The sequence below is a fragment of the Amphiprion ocellaris genome, chromosome 21, assembly GCF_022539595.1.
Source record: "Amphiprion ocellaris isolate individual 3 ecotype Okinawa chromosome 21, ASM2253959v1, whole genome shotgun sequence".
Classification (NCBI taxonomy): Eukaryota; Metazoa; Chordata; class Actinopteri; family Pomacentridae; genus Amphiprion; species Amphiprion ocellaris.
The window spans coordinates 10,989,779-11,004,322 of record NC_072786.1 but is presented as its reverse complement, the minus strand read 5'-3'; the positions used below and the strand labels follow the sequence as shown (position 1 = coordinate 11,004,322).

General features: G+C 38.2%; 2 protein-coding genes across 4 annotated transcripts in view; one reads left to right on the top strand and one right to left on the bottom strand.

Annotated features, from left to right (window-relative positions):
• The window catches only part of cerk (ceramide kinase), a 50,476-nt gene extending 44,886 nt beyond the window's left edge, over positions 1-5,590 (bottom strand). Inside the window, exon 1 of the mRNA XM_023285541.3 lies at positions 5,353-5,590. Coding sequence (XP_023141309.2) covers positions 5,353-5,491 — 139 coding nt within the window. The 5' untranslated portion in view covers positions 5,492-5,590. The remainder of the gene's footprint in view (positions 1-5,352) is intronic.
• A 3,914-nt stretch (positions 5,591-9,504) lies between these two features.
• Positions 9,505-14,544, top strand: part of tbc1d22a (TBC1 domain family, member 22a) — a 158,596-nt gene continuing 153,556 nt past the window's right edge. For all 3 annotated transcript variants that reach the window (XM_035955194.2, XM_023285538.3, XM_023285539.3), the window contains exons 1-2: positions 9,505-9,715; positions 10,171-10,227. In XM_035955194.2, the coding sequence (XP_035811087.1) occupies positions 9,654-9,715; positions 10,171-10,227 (119 nt within the window). In that variant the 5' untranslated portion in view covers positions 9,505-9,653. The remainder of the gene's footprint in view (positions 9,716-10,170; positions 10,228-14,544) is intronic.

The following is a 14,544-nucleotide window of genomic DNA, read 5'->3' as shown; positions in this document are numbered from 1 at the left end:
TGAATAAATAGTCTGACTGTGCCATAAACATGACTGTACATTTATAGGCAGGACTCATGCGCTGCATTAACAGCTGATGATGGATGTACCTGATGTTTCGGGAGGTGTCTTTGCTAGCATTGACATGGTTTAACTGCCTGGTGCCTGCACTGCTGCTGAAAAAGTTTAACTTTCCACAACTTTCCACCACAAACAGCTGACCCACAACTCACGACATCGCCCCATTCACAGCAGAAGAGAAGCGAGCCTGAACTGCGACTGATGCACAAAATCATAACTTTTTTACATGCGGATTTTACTGCAGGCACTGAGGAAAATGCTGTAATTCTGATATCCTATTTCAGCCTGATCTCCAACACTTTCAGTATCGCTATAAGTGAATCCCTCAGTGTAACACAGTGGCTCTGCGCCAGTGTTGCCATATGGGAAAGCAACTATCTGAACCACCCCTGGCTGGCAGAGATATCCAGGCTTAGAGGGCCTGAGGAAGTACTACTTGCTAAGCAAAGAGATTTGGAGGAAGCCGCTCTCTACAGCATATGCGATGATTTATTCAAGATTTGACTCCGTCATGCATTATATCAGAGCAGTGACTCAGGCTTTATGTGGACATTGGATTTAGTCTTGGCTCCGAGGCTGCGACATCTCAGTGATCGGCTTTTGTTTGTTTGTCTGTGAGTGTACAGTAAACAAACAGCATTCCAGGCCAGGATTCTCTGTTGAGTGACGGATGCTCCGCTTCCACCTAAGTTCACCTAAATGTCAAGCAGCAGCATCCGCTAATGTTGTCAAAACAAAAAATAAGACTGATGTATACCACTCATGACAATCCCTCTCAGCATTTACGATGTTTGTGTGTCAGTTTGTTGTTTGGGGAAAACATATTGGGCACAAATAGGAAGTACAAGCTGAGGGAGAGCTGTCAGATTTGAGTCATGCTGCAGGATTTGCTCTCAGTCTCAAATATCTCTCAACTCTTGGATGCTAACTTATAGAAAATATTCAATTTGTACCAATATCTTCATTTTCTACACTGAGAAATCCTTTGTTCTGATGTACTAATGCATTTCGAATATTTCTGCTATTGTGGGAAGCTGTAGCAATTTTCAAGCTTTTGTCACAAGATACCGACGTTCAGAAACTTTTCTTTGGAAGTTTTATGAATTTGAAACCTCCATCATGTAAAAAAGTCATAATAAAGAGACAATAAACTGACTTTTTCTAAGAAATGTTCAGGATTCTCTGCTGAGAACATTATCTGGCTGCAGTTCAGATGCAAATATGTATCAATTTGTAAATGTTAATTCATAGAAAATGCTACATTTGTACCAATATTTTCATTTTCTACACTGGAAAAACCCTCTTTCTCCTGATTTGCTTATAAAGCTCTGTCTTTGTCTTCCTACAATCGCCACACAAATACTTTTTCCTTGAACTTTTACACATTTGAAACCTTCATCGTTTAAAAAAGTCCTCATAAAGATACTATAAAGTGACTTTTTCTACAGCTGGAGGTGTCCTATCAGCAGTTTTACAGACTTTTCTGAAAAAATTTCAGGATTTTCTGCTGAGAATTTCTTCTTGCTGCAGCTCAGACTTAAATATCTCTCAATTTGTCAGTGTTAATGGATAAAAAAATGTAAAATTTGTCTCAATATCTTCATTTTCTACGCTGGAAAAACTTTCTTTCTCATGATTTACTTATTTTCCTTCATCTGTCTATTCTTACAATAGCCAGGAATTTTACGTTGCCACACAAATACTTTTTTCTTGAACTTTTACACATTTGAAACCTTTATAATTTAAAAAAGTCATCATAAAGCTTCTATAAACTGATGTTTCCTGCAGTTGAGGGCGTCCTATCAGCAGTTTTACAGGCTGTGGCCATGCAGAGAACAATTTTAAAGTTGTTAAAGTTCCAAGTTTCTTTCATTCGATACCTACGTTGGAAAACTTTTCATTTGAAACCTGTATTGTTTCAAAAAATCAAAATAGCGATACTATAAACTGACCTCGCCTGCAGTTGGAGGTGTCTTATCAGTCTTTTTACAGACTTTTGTAAGAAATTTTCAGGATTTTCTGCTGAGAACTTTTTCTGGCTGATAGAAAATGTTAAATTCTTACCAATCACTGCATTTTCTACACTTGGAAATCCCTCTATTTCCTGATTTATTGATGCATTTGGAATATTTCTGCTATTACAGGAAGCCGTGGCCATTTAGGGAACATTTCTGACTGATTTAAATCTAATGTAAACAGAAAAAGAAAGAACCACAGAGGCAAAAAAAACCAAACATGTTTGTGCAAAGACGTAAGGGAAAATTCCAGTCGTCACTGATTAACTCGACAGTATTGACTCCTAATGATAATCAGAGTCAACTGAAAGGGTAGAAAAGTAAATACGATCAGGGCTTATGCTCCCACATGCAGGGAAAGTCATTGGAATGAAAGTGATGCCACTTCTTTCTCTCTTTTTCAGTGTTGAACCTCCTAGATATTTATTAGCGACACAGTCTCCTTGTTTGATCCCTGACTCTTGGGTAAACTGACCTGCTCTCGTCACCGTGATCACCACTGGGGGGGAGATTTTGATGTAGCCGCATTGAACATTGACTCAATAAATGGAAGTCTTTATGGCAGGTTATTATAGGGCGCTTGATACCACTTCTAGGAAGGTCAATGGGCAGGTTGGAGCCGGAGTGAGCAGCGGCTGCCGTAATCACTCCACTCGATACGCTACAGTAATTGCAGACCCGGGAACTCATCTAGATGAACAAACATTAGCCTCGGGAGGTTAGGAGAACGTCCGGATTGAGTGGAAGTTGTCGGACGCAGACGACGGAAAAGGGGCCAAAAGTCTGAAGCGCCGCTTTGACAACCAACAGTAATGCACACACCATTAATCCAGTGAATGCTGGGAGAGCAGCTGGTTCACATCCTGCACCTACAGCTGTTTTTAAACACATCACCGGTGTGTTTGTGACATTAAAAGTTAATTGTCTAAGCCAGGAAAAACTTCAGCAACATGTAAACTGGTAGTCAGGGAACATTTGTAGCTTATAAAGCATTAAAAACCAGTAAAAAAGTGTAAACAGACTCATGAAATGTTAAAAGACAGACACAAATAGCACTGTTTGGTGTCAAAATGATTACTACTGGTACAGATTTGTATTTACTTTGGCAGTGTACATATGACTTGTATTTATACAGTCATAGGTGGAGAAATCGATGAGACAGATAGCTGTATTTGCATAGTTAGAATGGGTGGCAAAAATCAGATTGTGCAATTATTTTGTCTGACATTAGCATATGTTTTGTAATTTGAAAAGTGTTTGAAGTGTCATTTTAAATCTTCTTAAACAAGGTTTTTGTAGTTTACATATTAGCTCTTCATTAGCAAACTAGCATTAGTTTTGTCCTTTGGCTTCTTGGTTGGGTAATAATAAGATCTGAATACCAAAATTTAAAATGGCATTAAATCAAAGCTGCTAAACTGGCACAAAAGCCTAAAAAATACATTTCTGATCTTCTTTCATGAGGTACCTGGATTCTCTGCATGCGTCTGCAAGTTCGGGTCCTTGGAACATGTATACATCGGAGTATCTTTAGTAGACAGTGTGCTCAACAAGGACTTATACTGGACTCATGGATGACATCATGCTGCTCTTCTGTACCTTCCAGAAGTTACTAAACCGAATCGATCAAATTCTGACAATAAAAAGTACACTGGGTTTGTAGTGGTTAAGAAACTTAATTGTGTGAGGAGAAAGTGTTTTTTCAGCCAGAGTACATCAGATAATGTACAAAGGAGGTGTCGCAACACAGTTTGATATCTTCAGTGGTCCAAATACTAAACCTCTGAGTCCTAAAACATGCCGATGGGCTTGAAAAGCAGGTTATCATTCTATTAAGTTGCCAAAATTACACCGATTATCCAACCCAAAACCTGTAAAAACAGAATTATCAAAGTACATGAACTTAACATTTGGGGTGTGCAGTTCCTTTTTCAGAGAATGAGCCAAATCTAAGCTTAAAATCATATTATTTCATCAAAAATCTGTTTATAATACGTCTCCATTAAAAATTTGCCAACAACGAATCATTTACACTAACCAGATTCTGTGAAAAACAAAAAAATCTGCACTCATCAGCACAACAGGTAAATCAAGACTGACTCAGCTGTGATTAACAGTCAGGGCAGAAAAATTCAGAGAGTTTTAAGATGAACTGGGCTGAACTGCAGGCAGTGTTTACACAGAACAGACAGACAGGAGACAAGTATGAAAACAAATTAAAAATGTAAGAAGTAAAATATTTATAGTAAATAAAGCCACCATTTTTCACCTGTGTTTGTAACCTGTGGGCACTTGGAAACTTTTTACACATTTTTAGATTTTTCTTCTTTATTTTCCTCCTTTTTTTTTGGATTTATAACTTTGTTATACTACACAGAAGGCATTTTTTTGAGTTCTCTCTACTTCTAACCATAGTTATACTGTTTCCATAGAGGTCCATTGTTGTGAAAAATTAGCCCACAGTGAGTGAAAATGTAACAGAAGAGAAAGAGGGGAAAAAAAGAAACGCCCCAAAACTACCTGATTTCAAAGTGCTAAAGCCAAAAAGTTTAGGTTGTCACAACTTAGACCTATAACAATGCTACATTTAACTTTGTAAAGCGTTAGTACAACTAAGTCTTGCTGTGTGATTACAAAAAGGGTAGATTTAGTGCAGAAATCCTCACTTTGTGGGCTTATATTTTAAATTTGAGTCAATTTCGCATCATGTCGCAAAAATATTCCCATTCATTTTATGTTCCCAAACTTTTCTGGACAAACCCAAAGCTTCCAGGCTTATTCGTGAGTCTAAAAAGGCTCATAATGTGGATATTTTCAAAGACGCACAACCCCCCGCTTTATGAATGAACTCCTTGACATATTAAACAGCTGTATGTGGCTCAGGGAGGCTCCTGATTCCCTCTGACAGTGAAGCCACCTGTGACCTGCTGCTGTCAGCTGAACAAACCTCCTCTCCAGCAGCTACATGAGCAGACTGCTGCTGCCTCAACATGTGCACCATCCTGATAAGAGCTGCACAGTGGGGGGGAACAGCTGCTTTACGCTTCTTTTTGTTTTTGCATGTGTGACAATGGGTACAGATGGCAAATGAGGGAAATATAGACTCAAATGCAAATGAGGACCACTTGTTAGGATCTGAAACAAATATATATGATGTGTTTTTAAGTATGTATTCAAACAGGATTAGTTCATTTCCACTATTTATTGAGTTTTAACACTGCTTTTATATTTATGACACAACTACCCAAGTAATTTCCTTCTGCATAGTTGGACTTACCTGCTTCAGAAATGCCAGAGCTTCGTTTTCTCTCCTTGTCAGCCTCCCTCCACGTCAAAACACTGCGGTTGAGAACAACTTCTACCTGCCTGAGCTTCAGGAAAAGCCTCGATGACAGTAATTTGGCCTGTTTATCCATATTTTCTCGCTCAGACGTGTCATTAACTACTCTGTCCGGTGCTCCTCATCCCAACTTTGTTTCGCTCCGGACTGAGAGGAGTCCGAGTCCGTCTGAGCCGCACTCTCTGCACAGATCGTGTATAAGGAGGATGAGTCACTCAGGCGTGGTAAAAATTAGACTGGCCTACTTTGCATTTTGTACAGGACACGATGGGAGTTAAACACTTCAGTTAAACTATGCAGCCAGCACGCGTTGTGCATTTAAATGAAAACAACAACAAAATAATAAAACAAGTATGAGAAGGGAGAAAGATGATCCTTTTTTTTGTATATAATCTTTAAAGCAAGCCGTGATCTTGCAAGTGGAGCACTAAAATCAATTTTACAAAGTCATTCAAAGTTTGTTGTTGCTGTTTTTTTTTTAGTTTTTCCTTTTGAAATACTCCAATAAATACAACTACAAGAGTTGCATGTAAATTATATCATTTTATGACTTAGAGGAAAAAGTTGAAAAATCAAATTTTTAGGCTTAAATTTCGCCAGTTCTTCAATCGTGGTGGCAAATGTGCAACTATTCAGTTAATCCTGGTCAGGTGTGGTTTTAAATTCCTATGATCAGATAGTATGACTAGCGCACAGACACTCCCTAAAACAACGTCTTAACAGGCAGTTTTAATTCAAATGACATGATAGCACAGATTAGAAAAGAAACACAAGAACAGGTTGTTGGTGTGTTTAATGCTGGCATGTCACTTAGAGTCATAATCAGGCACTTTAATGTAATAACTACTAGTTTCAAACAGCATGTTGTGTTGGAAAATCTGCCACATGATGCTCTGGATGTCCAGCAATGTCATCATGCCCCCTAAAATGTCCATTGACTTCGTCGAGACCTTCAGGAAGAGCAGGACAACATCCTACAAGAAGCATTTACAACCTTAATAGCTCTCTGCATCGCAAATGTGTGACTTGACTCCATTCTCTATCTGATCATTATCATTTCCAGTATTCATACTTGGTTGTTTCATAACATTCATTCCATTGCAGAGATGCTGTGTGTTTGGAGCAACAAATACTTATTCCCCCGCCTTAAAAACAAGTTGACTAAATTTAATTTAATATTACATGATAATACACTATTTACTATGTAAATGTATACAATCTCAGGTGATTATTTTACACATCCCTGCACACTGTAAATATTTCCATTACTTTTCATTGAGAAAAATCCCTTGGATCTTCTCATTTGTCTTGCAACATTGACTATCTATTGACTTGTACACTTTCTTTCTTTTAAAATATGTAACCCTCTACTTGTCAGCACGTACTAGAATGCACCAAATTACATCATTTTTTTTGTGTGCAAAAACGATCTTTTCTAAGTAAATTTTCATATATACAGCTTTTGTCCCATTTCAAAATTACATTTCATGCAATATAAGGGGGAAAAGTTGAAATAAAAGGAAATAAGACAAAATGAGGAGCAAAATGAAATAAACAACATTAACGTACAAAAAACACAATTTTATATTTATAAAATACTTTGACAACTAAATGCTTTAACACACAAACACACCTATATGATATAAATGTTCACTTCTCATGAAGAACAATTTCCCTGTGAGGGTTTAACTTCTCTTTTGCAACTTTGACTTTAGCTGTAAAGAGGTCATTTGTAATTATGCTTCTTTGTATTTAGTACAGAAAATTGTATAACTTTCTAAATAAAAACAATATAAATACACTCTAAATATTTTAACTGTAACACAATCAGACACTTTCTTCCGTAACAGAAGGCATGGTGTGTGAAAGTACATAGAAAACAGGTGCGGAGTAAGAGCTCGCTCATTTTTCACCCATCTTTGAATCCAGACAACAGCAGCACGTTGCATAAACACAAGAGGTCTATAATTTCTTACTCAGCACAGCTAGTTTCTTCCACGCTGACCAAACCAAAATTTTATTACCATAAACATGTCATATTCCAACCAGTGATCATTAAGAGGTAAACACCGGCATTAATAAAAAAAACTAATAGTCTGTGTTTGATGTCCTATTTTTAGCTCAATGGAAACCGGTGGTGGAAAGTTTCTACATACATTTACTCTCTACTGTAAAGGAGTACATTTTTGATGTACTTGGGTGTTTCTGCTACTTTATGCTTCAACTTCACTGCATTTGAGTAAGTAACATAGTACTTTTGACTACATTTTTACAGCTTTAGTCAAGATTTTACATTAGAAGCTGTTGATTAAATGGAGTTTAATCAGCTTTCAGAGTTAACAGCTCCACCAAGCAGTGACTTTACCGTCTAAGCTTCTGTTTCAATTCAAAATTGCTCAAATGATTCATTATCTAACCAGAAATCAAAGACAGGAGAAAAAACAAAACAGATTTGTGAATCAGGGCTTTGGCTTTTCCCCTCTCTTCATGGATTAATCATCTGATAAACCCTCAGATTTACCTGCTGTGCCTGTATATAAAACTGGATATAAAGCAGGTAAAACTAGCTCCACCTGCAGCTGCTACAACAGTAACACGCTGCTGACACACTGATGCTTCACTATTAATAATAATCTGATGTTACATAATAATGTATCATTCAAAAAGATCACGCCAGTTCTTTTAATTTATTACTTTACAAGAATGTTTATTGGACCAGCTAAACAGATGGACGTCTCATGAGTTCAAAGTCAAAAATAAACCCATTGGTGTTTTAAACTGTTGAATCGCATCAGCAAATGGCATTATGATGCAAACTTAGCTGTAAATCATACTCAGAGATTTAAGGACATCTTAGGTAGATGTGAATCATGTAAATGATTAACTGTTGGATTAACAAATGTCTTTGTTCTCTGTATTTTAAGAATGAACAGATCACATTTGGGCCTTCTTGCATGGGATGCTGAAAGACTCAAGAGAGAAAGACTTACTGTGTGTGTGTCAGTGTGTACTACTTTTATATTTGTGCCATGTTTTAAAAACATGTCTTAAAAAATAATGCACAAATAAACATTTCTAGACGACAGAAACTCTTACTAAATACACAGTACTTGTTAAAAGCTTTTGACTAATGCAGCCCCATATCATCGCTGCTGTACTTAACTGTCAGAACTATGCATTCACTGTGGTAGTCTTGGTCAGGTTTATGTCAAACATGCTGGACCTCATCTGAGCAAAACAAATTTATTTAGGTCTCATCTGACCAAAGAATGCACTCCCAATATCCGTAAGGCTTCTACTCAAACAGTTAGTAAAGTTTAATTTGGCAGTTTTGGCCTCAAGCACAAGAAAACTTTTTTTTTTTTTTGAAAGCGGTGCATCAGAGTTGATCTGATGCAACGTACTTCACACTGTCTGAACTGTCACAGAAACTCAGATTTTTATTGTAAAAGTCTGAAGCACTTGCTTGTCTGTTTTTCGGAACCAGATCGTACAAGTAGCACCCTGTCTGTGGTCATTTCATTAAGACGACCACAGCTCTTCACTGTAAAGTGTCACAATCAGTTTTTTTTCAGTTTATCTGGCAGTTCTTCTCCACGTGGAGCCATGATGCCGACATGCAGACAGACACATCCCATAGGTCCAAAACTTATCAAGTTCTAGGGCCACTTTATATCCATGTCTGTGCAGTTAGGCTAATAGGAATTCACAGGTGTACTCATTTTGTTTTCTAACTTCTGTGTCAGTATTTGTTTTTGATTGCTCACAGGAGGAAACACTTTGTCAACTTAGAAATTGCAATTATTGACAGGTCATGCAATTTTAAATAGTTTTGCCTTTAAGTGACTCCCTTCTGTTGTATACTGCAAATACAGCAGAATATGTAAATGTTAAATGTTAGAAATTCTCTCCTCGCCTCTGGTCCTGATGCTGGTGGTCTTCTTTGATTGACACACAGTTTTCAGTTTCCGTCAACAAAGCAGAGACCATGGAGCGTGACGTCAGCTCCCTCTCAGGCCACCGAGCAGCAGATCTCACTTGTGATTGGCTCACATTGAGGAAGAGTCGCTTCAGCCAATCACAGCCGCGCTTACTCGCCGATTAGGCAGTATCAACATGGCAGCTTTCTGAGTTTTGGAGGAGGGGACCTGGTGTAAATAAACTCAAATTTAACAGTTCAGAGGCAACGACAGCGTCGGGGTGTTTGAGTTTATGTGTGATTGGACGTCAAGGGGAAAATGTCGAGTGACGGAAACAAGAAACAGTTCTGGAAAAGAAACGCAGCGAAGGTTCCTGGCAGGTAAGTGACGTGTTCCCTCCTGTTGGCTAGCTTAGCTTTAGCTAGCTAAACTCCACTGACGCTGTTGAGCTTCAAACGCAAGTTTCACTTTCATTGACGGACCTGCGACAGTGACCAGGCTTTGCGGGGTTCAGCCTTTGCAGTGTACCAGCGTCTGAGGCTAATTAGCCTAGCAGACACAGTTTACACCTTGCTGCTGCTAGCTGGCTAAGAGCTAGGCTGCTAACAGTGGCTACCAGTTGAACAATTTACCCACAGCGTCAGAGAGTTGTAAATAACGACAACAGCAGCGATTTTGCATTACAAACAGCTAACAAATAAACGTCCCTTTCGTCTCACGTAGTCGCCCTTCTTCAGTTTTAACCGGTATTGTTGTGAAAGGCTAACATGGGTAGCTTGACAGCCAGTTATTGATAACTTCATTCATTTCCATTCTGTCTTCTTCACTCCCTCAGCATTCAGCATGTGTACGGTGCACAACATCCACCTTTCGACCCACTTCTCCATGCCAAGTAAGTTCAATGTGCTTCCTCATTCTGAGAAGATGTCCTGTGATTTTTTTTGGAGTAGTTTGACCAGTTTATAAACTCTAGCTTCTCTTGGTGTCAGTCCACAAACTAAACTGAAAACTTTGGCTGAAGTTGATATTATGATCCTCATTCTTTGCTCCAAAATGTATTTTACAAACTGATGCAACAGATTTGTTCTGCACAAAATACTGAATGAAAATATTTCTCCTTAAGATGGAAGTAGGATTGAACAGTTTCGGGGAAATCTGTGATTGGGATTTGATTTGAAGTGTACTTCTAACTAGACTCTTTACTACATGATCACTATCAGGAGGATGGCGTTTATTTACAAATCTACAGTTTAAATCCAGCATCAGATTCAGTGCATACCCTATGCCCTGAACTGCACCCTTTGTGGTTTGCTAATTGCAGTTTCAGATTTGAAATTGATTATTTTTTAAACACCTTTATGGAAGATCCCATCTCTATTCACAAATCAGAAGAAACAGGATTTTCTGTGTGGATTAAGTTAAAGAGTTTTCTTTGTCTTTTTTCTCTATCTGTTTATGGAGCTAATGCTGTTTCTTATTTACCTGACCTCAGTGGAACTTTCTGTCCCTTGTTAATTTCAGAATATGTAAGCACAAGACAGAACTGCTTGCACTTTTTTTTGCCAAGTTTGCTTCTGTGTCAATGCATTGTGAGTACTATTCAGGAGTGAATATTTGGCAGAAGACATTGAAACAAGACAACAATACAAAACCCTGAGGGTTGCTAAACAGCTCATCTATTTTTAGCCGTATCCCAGTCAGGAATGTGGAAGTGTTTGTTTTGCCATACATGACTGATGAGGACACACCAACGGTAGCATCACGGACTGGGACGTGGCAATGTGCTTGACTGTAACAAACGTTATATATCAAGTCTTGCAGTGTGATTCTGGTAATCTTTTGGTTGCACTACGTGGCCCTTCCTAATCTGTAGAGTCAGAGGAAGTGACTCTACCAGAAAATCTAGTTGTGAGATGGCAGAGTTAACACGTTAAAGGAAATGAAGCCTACTTTCAGTTTGTTTGAGTTCAAATTTTCGGAGAAGCTACAGTTAAAAGAAGAGGAAACCTGTTGAATGTAGAGATGTAGTGTGCTTACAGAATCTTTGTGAATTTCAGGACTCCAACTAATGATTGTTTTCAATGTTGATCAATTTTCTCGATTAACTGATATAATTGTTTGGTTTGTTAAAGGTCAAAATGGTGAAAAATGTCAATCAGTGTTATCCACACCTCAAGATGACATCCTCAAATGCCTAATTATGTTCACAGCTGATAATTATTGAGTTTCCTGTCACAGAGGAGGAAAGACACTAGAAAGTATTCCAATTTAATAAGCTGGAATCAGATAATTTTAGCTTTTTTTTCTTATAAGAATGGTCAAACCAGTTAATGGATACAAAGCAAAAATAGTTGGTAATTAATTTAATTGTCGACAAATTATAGAATAATCGATTAACCATTGTGGCTGTGGTGAAATATTTTTTACTTTTTTGATAGCATGTCATTAAATGTGCCAGTTTCAAGCCTATTTTGTCTCTAAGTCACACACGGGTAGAGAGCAGAAAGAGAGAGAGAAACAGTCTTTTATTCAGTAATAATCCTTTTCTTTCTTATTGATGTTTAATCATGTAGATTTCCACCGGGGGTTGAATTTAATTTGCTTGTTTTTTGTCAGGGTAGAAGTTCAGATTTGTTCTTTTCTTCTAAGTTATGATGGAAGTAAGCTAATATGGACACGTTTCTCTCTTTTCTTTATTATGGTAATCCTTTGTGAGAAGTCAGACTGCCTTCTTCCCTCCACCCCCACCTCTTTCCCTCTCCTCCCACCTTCCCTTTTCCTCGTAGCGCGATAAAACAGAAAAGGTTGAGTTTAATTGAATTCTCTTTTTGCCTATTGCATTTCTTGTTCCCACTGAATGAAACGGTGTCCTTGCAGCACAATGACAGGAGCTCACTGAAATTTTGTCTTTTGAACAACACCAGACTCTGTGTTCTCAGGTGTTACAGACCTGCTTCTGATTCAAGTGTTTAACATTAGGTGCGTGTGTACAGATGGTGCGTCAAACAGCTACAGTTGTTGTGTGCAAAAGTCTTGACACCTCGTGGCATAGATGATTTTTGAAGTGAAAAGAAAAAGAATTCAACCTCTGTGTCAAACATTTAACAAATTAGTGTGTCTTCATGCGTGTTTTCACACTGCTGCTTTTTATTCACGAACACTAAAAATAGGGTCAGAACTGAGTTCTGAGGCAGAACAAGAATTTTTGTAAAAAATTATCAGCTCATAAATACTCTGAAAGACCAAGAAAACTGCATTTTGGCAGGGCAGAGAAGAAAAGCAAAAACTCAATAAAACAGGATTTGCAGGAAGGTTTAGTATCCACCAGTTGTGTTTTTATAATGTTTTTGTGGGTATTTTGTAATGATGCATTAAAAAAAAGGTCATGGAGAAGGCAAAATGTGAAAAAATCCCCAATTTAACAAAAATGTTTTTACACTTGCTTGAAGTGGCTTTTTCCAAAAAGTGTTAATGCACTTAATAGGTGAAGGCAACAAGTTCTGCCATAGTGAACATTACATTTACTTGAATGATCACCTGTTTCTGCTTTTTTAGCTGTCTTTTTCTTTGGATGGCATGAACTAGTGCTGGGCGATATGACGATACATATCGTGGGAACGATAGAAAAGTGTCTATCGTGCCATTTCTATCGTTTTTAACCTAATTTTATCAATTATTACAGGAAATATATCATTAAATAGCCTACGACGATTGTATTAGTGTTTTCTTGTCACTATGCATACTCTAAGTTTATATAAGTGAAAATAAAGAAGAATAAGAAAGATTTTTCGCAAAGAAACTCCGTCTTGTGGTTTTTGCGACATGACGCTGCTTTACGTTCTTTGATTGTCACGCGGGTTTGCGACATGCTTTATGTTACTTAACTCATGAGTGCTGAACGATGGACGCGCAACAGGTAGGGCTGGCCCGAATAGCGGTTTCTGGGCTCCGGATATTCGGGCCTTATTAATGACGACTATTCGGTCCGCCCCGTAACGTGACGGGAGGGGGGGAACGGACGGAGGTCAGAGGCGGTGAGGTAACGGAGGAAAGAGCCGAATTTTCGGCTCGGTTCGTAACGCCCGACGGGGGGGGGGGGTGTATTCCGATCTCATATCGCCCAGCACTAGCATGAAATATGGAAAATACCAGCTGAAATGAAAGAATAATTACAACTTTCCTGATTGGAAACAGTTCTTGAACTCTTTTCTCCAAGTTTCTCTTCTACATGAACAAAGTTTTTTGCTTCTTCTGTTTCTTTACCTTTTTTTTTTAGGGGTTGGCAAACAACTGGTTTTGTTTCCAGCTTCTTCTGCTTCTTCTTTATGACAGCCTTGTAACTTATACCACCACATTATGACCACAATACACAGCTTATTAGAATTTAATGGAAATAAGCCAACAATTCTTTGCAACGTTTCAAAAGTTTGCTTCAAATTCGCTTGACGATTATATAGACACATGGCTGCTGTTCCACTGTGCTGCACTGATGCACAAACATGGTCGACATGTAAAAGTCATCAGAAATAAACCGTGTTTAGCTCTTTGGCCAAATTCATCAAAGGTGTGTTTGGAGAAAAAAGGAGAAGCATTTGATGAAAAGAACACCTTGCCGAATGTTCAGCATGAGGGCTGGAAATATTCTGCTTTGCGTTTGTGTGGTGGCCTTTGGCAGAGGAATCAGTGCATGAATAAAGGAAAGAACAGATTCCAGTAAATATTAGCTAATGTCATGTAGTCAGTAGAGTCACTGAAACTGAAAAGAGCATAACTTCTATTACAGAACAGTGATTGGAAGTGTACCTCAGAATACACCATGAGTGAAGAGCAAGGTGAAATTTCATGAAATGAAAATCTGTTGTCGTGAGCTTGTTGTGTATGCAGAGCAGTCTAGACATATCTGAAATGGATCTGCAAAGAAGAGTGGGTGAAAATTCCTCAATTAATAAATAGATACACTCTTAGGTTGAGCTCAGACGACAGGAATTTCTGGCTTACTTATTTGTGTTTTAATCTCTTGTGGGATGTTAGTATGACTTGATGTTTGGCAGATTATTTAGTAAAGTAGGGGTTTACAGAACCAGTCTTAAGCCTCCTTAGACTCCAGATTTTCCTCTGAATGCAACATATTATTAGTGTTGGAGCAAATTGCTGCTCCACAGTCTTCATTTTGTTTACATCTGCATCCTCATGTGATCATTTGAGGTGC